Source organism: Ochotona curzoniae, unplaced genomic scaffold (assembly GCF_017591425.1).
Source record: "Ochotona curzoniae isolate NIBS_2020 unplaced genomic scaffold, NIBS_Ocur_1.0 scaffold_4505, whole genome shotgun sequence".
In the NCBI taxonomy this organism is placed as follows: Eukaryota; Metazoa; Chordata; class Mammalia; order Lagomorpha; family Ochotonidae; genus Ochotona; species Ochotona curzoniae.
Genome location: NW_024467118.1, coordinates 23931909 through 23934070, shown reverse-complemented (window position 1 = coordinate 23934070; position 2162 = coordinate 23931909). Strand labels below are relative to the sequence as shown.

Here is a 2162-nt window from a genome sequence, read left to right as displayed (position 1 = left end):
ACCTGGAACCTGAGAGGGAGTGGTACTGTTCACTGCTTGGGTGGGACAGTGAAGATAGCAATGCTAAGATGCTTTGCATTTGTAATATGTACGCTCCAGGAAAGGCAAGGCCTAACAGTAATGGAATATGGGCAGAGAAGCCAAGGAAAGGTGAATGCTTGACACTTTTTGACTGTTTCCAGGCCTCGGGATACCTTCTATTCCTGGGGAAGCTGGGACGTAGGTCTTCAGTTTAATGGATAGACTTCAGGGTGACGATTCAGACCAGATTATCACAAGGATTTGTCATTTGCTAATTTCTAGTGGGCTTTTTTTTAAATCACCAAACCTGGTTAATAAAGACTCCTTAATACACCCTAGACTTACCTGGCAGATCTCGCTCATGCCCTGCAGCAAATGCCAACACTGAGACACATCAACTTGAAGAGAGTGGAAGATGGCCCCTGCCACCTACCCAGGAGACTGGGATGGAGTTCCTGGCACCTTGACCTTGCTCAGATCAAGCCAAAGTGGTAATCTGCAGACAGAAGCAGCTGATGCAAGACTTCTCCTTGTCACTACCTCTCCCTCATTATTTTGCTCTGTACCCGTCTTTCAATAAATAAATACATCTGTTTTATTTTCTTCAAATTTTTAAACATTAAATTAAGAACACAAACAAAAAGAGACAACTCTGTAGGGTTTCCAGGAAAAAAAAAGCCCACATATATTGGTCTAAAAATTAGCATAGCATTGAATTTCTCAACAGTGGATGCTAGAAAATAATGGATTATCATCCAGAAAATTCAGAATCAACAAAAGGACAGGGGCCTGGCAGTGTAGCCTAGTGGCTAAAGTCCTCACCTTGAACGCACCAGGATCCCATATGGGCACCGGTTCTAATCCCAGCATCTCCACTTCCTATCCAGCTCCCTGCTTGTGGCCCGGGAAAGCAGTCGAGGACGGCCCAAAGCCTTGGGACCCTACACCCATGTGGGAGACCTGGAAAATAAGTTCCTGGTTCCTGGCTTTGGATCAGCATAGCATCGACCGTTGCCCTCGCTTGGGGAGTGAATCATCCGACGGAAGATCTTCCTCTCTGCCTCTCCTCCTCTCTGTATATCTGACTTTCCAATAAATAAATAAATCTTAAAAAAAAATAGCTTTAACCTTAAAAAAAAAAAGAGCAAAAGCTGTTGAAGATTTTCTCTTTTTTTTTGTAAATGTTAATTCCAAAATGCTAGTTCCTGGCAGCAAATGTATTCCCCTTATTCCCGCCCTTCCCTGTTTCTTCAAAACTTGAACACCTGTGGTGTAGAAAGACTTGAGGGTGAATCAAAAGTCAGCCATTGGACAGCTGTTCACCCAGGCTGTGGGATTCTCGTAAACATCTGGGACAATGCCGTAAGGGGTCTGCACCATCTTAACCGTGGACTTCCCACTTCCCGAAGAGCTGGCGCTCTAGTCTATCAGCTGTCCCAGAAGCCTGCGTTGGGCTTGATGACCGGTCTCCGGACCTTCACCCAGCGGTGAGCCTCCAGCAGGCACACGTGGTGGAATTTCATCAGGTAAGCAATGCACAGAGTGGCCGAGCGGCTCACCCCCGCAGCGCAGTGCACGAAGGTAGCCCCTTGCTTCCTGTTCACGCAGTGGATCTTGTCGGCCACGGTGTCAAAGTACAGCCCAATGGGGGCACGGGGCGTGTCAGCCAGAGACACTTGAACGTACTCGAACTGAGGCCAGTAGTAATTGGGGATCTTGATGGTCGCATTCACGATGCACGTAACGAACCGAGACTCCAGCAAGTCCCGGTTGGAGGCCACACTGCCTCTGCCAAGGAAGAGCGAGGAGGTGATCTGATCGATGTCTCCCACGTCTCCCTTGGTAATCGTGCCAGGAGCCGTGAGAATCGGCAGGAGCGTGCTGTGACCTCGGGAGCTCATGCAGAGGCCAGCAGACACACACGCATGGTCGCGGGGCAAGAACGGCCGCCTCCTTCTTGCTGAGGGCTCCGGGGAACACGTTAGGTAGCCGTCTCTGGGTGGAGACGGTCCTGAGCAAGCTGGTTCCTGTGGACACAGCCAGTCAGATCAGCTCTGCGGACCCGCTCCGGAGCTACATCCCACTGCGCGGTTTGCCACTTCACCCTGAGTCTTTTTAAAATAAACTATTTGGGGGCCCGG

At 49.5% G+C, this 2162-nt stretch overlaps 1 protein-coding gene across 1 annotated transcript; it reads right to left on the bottom strand.

The window, feature by feature from the left end:
* Window positions 1-1314: 1314 nt before the first annotated feature.
* LOC121146774 (dual specificity protein phosphatase 14-like) lies at window positions 1315-1922 on the bottom strand. Its single transcript, XM_040966331.1, is given in 2 exon segments — window positions 1315-1457; window positions 1460-1922. Coding segments are annotated over 2 exon segments (606 nt in total).
* Window positions 1923-2162: the final 240 nt, after the last annotated feature.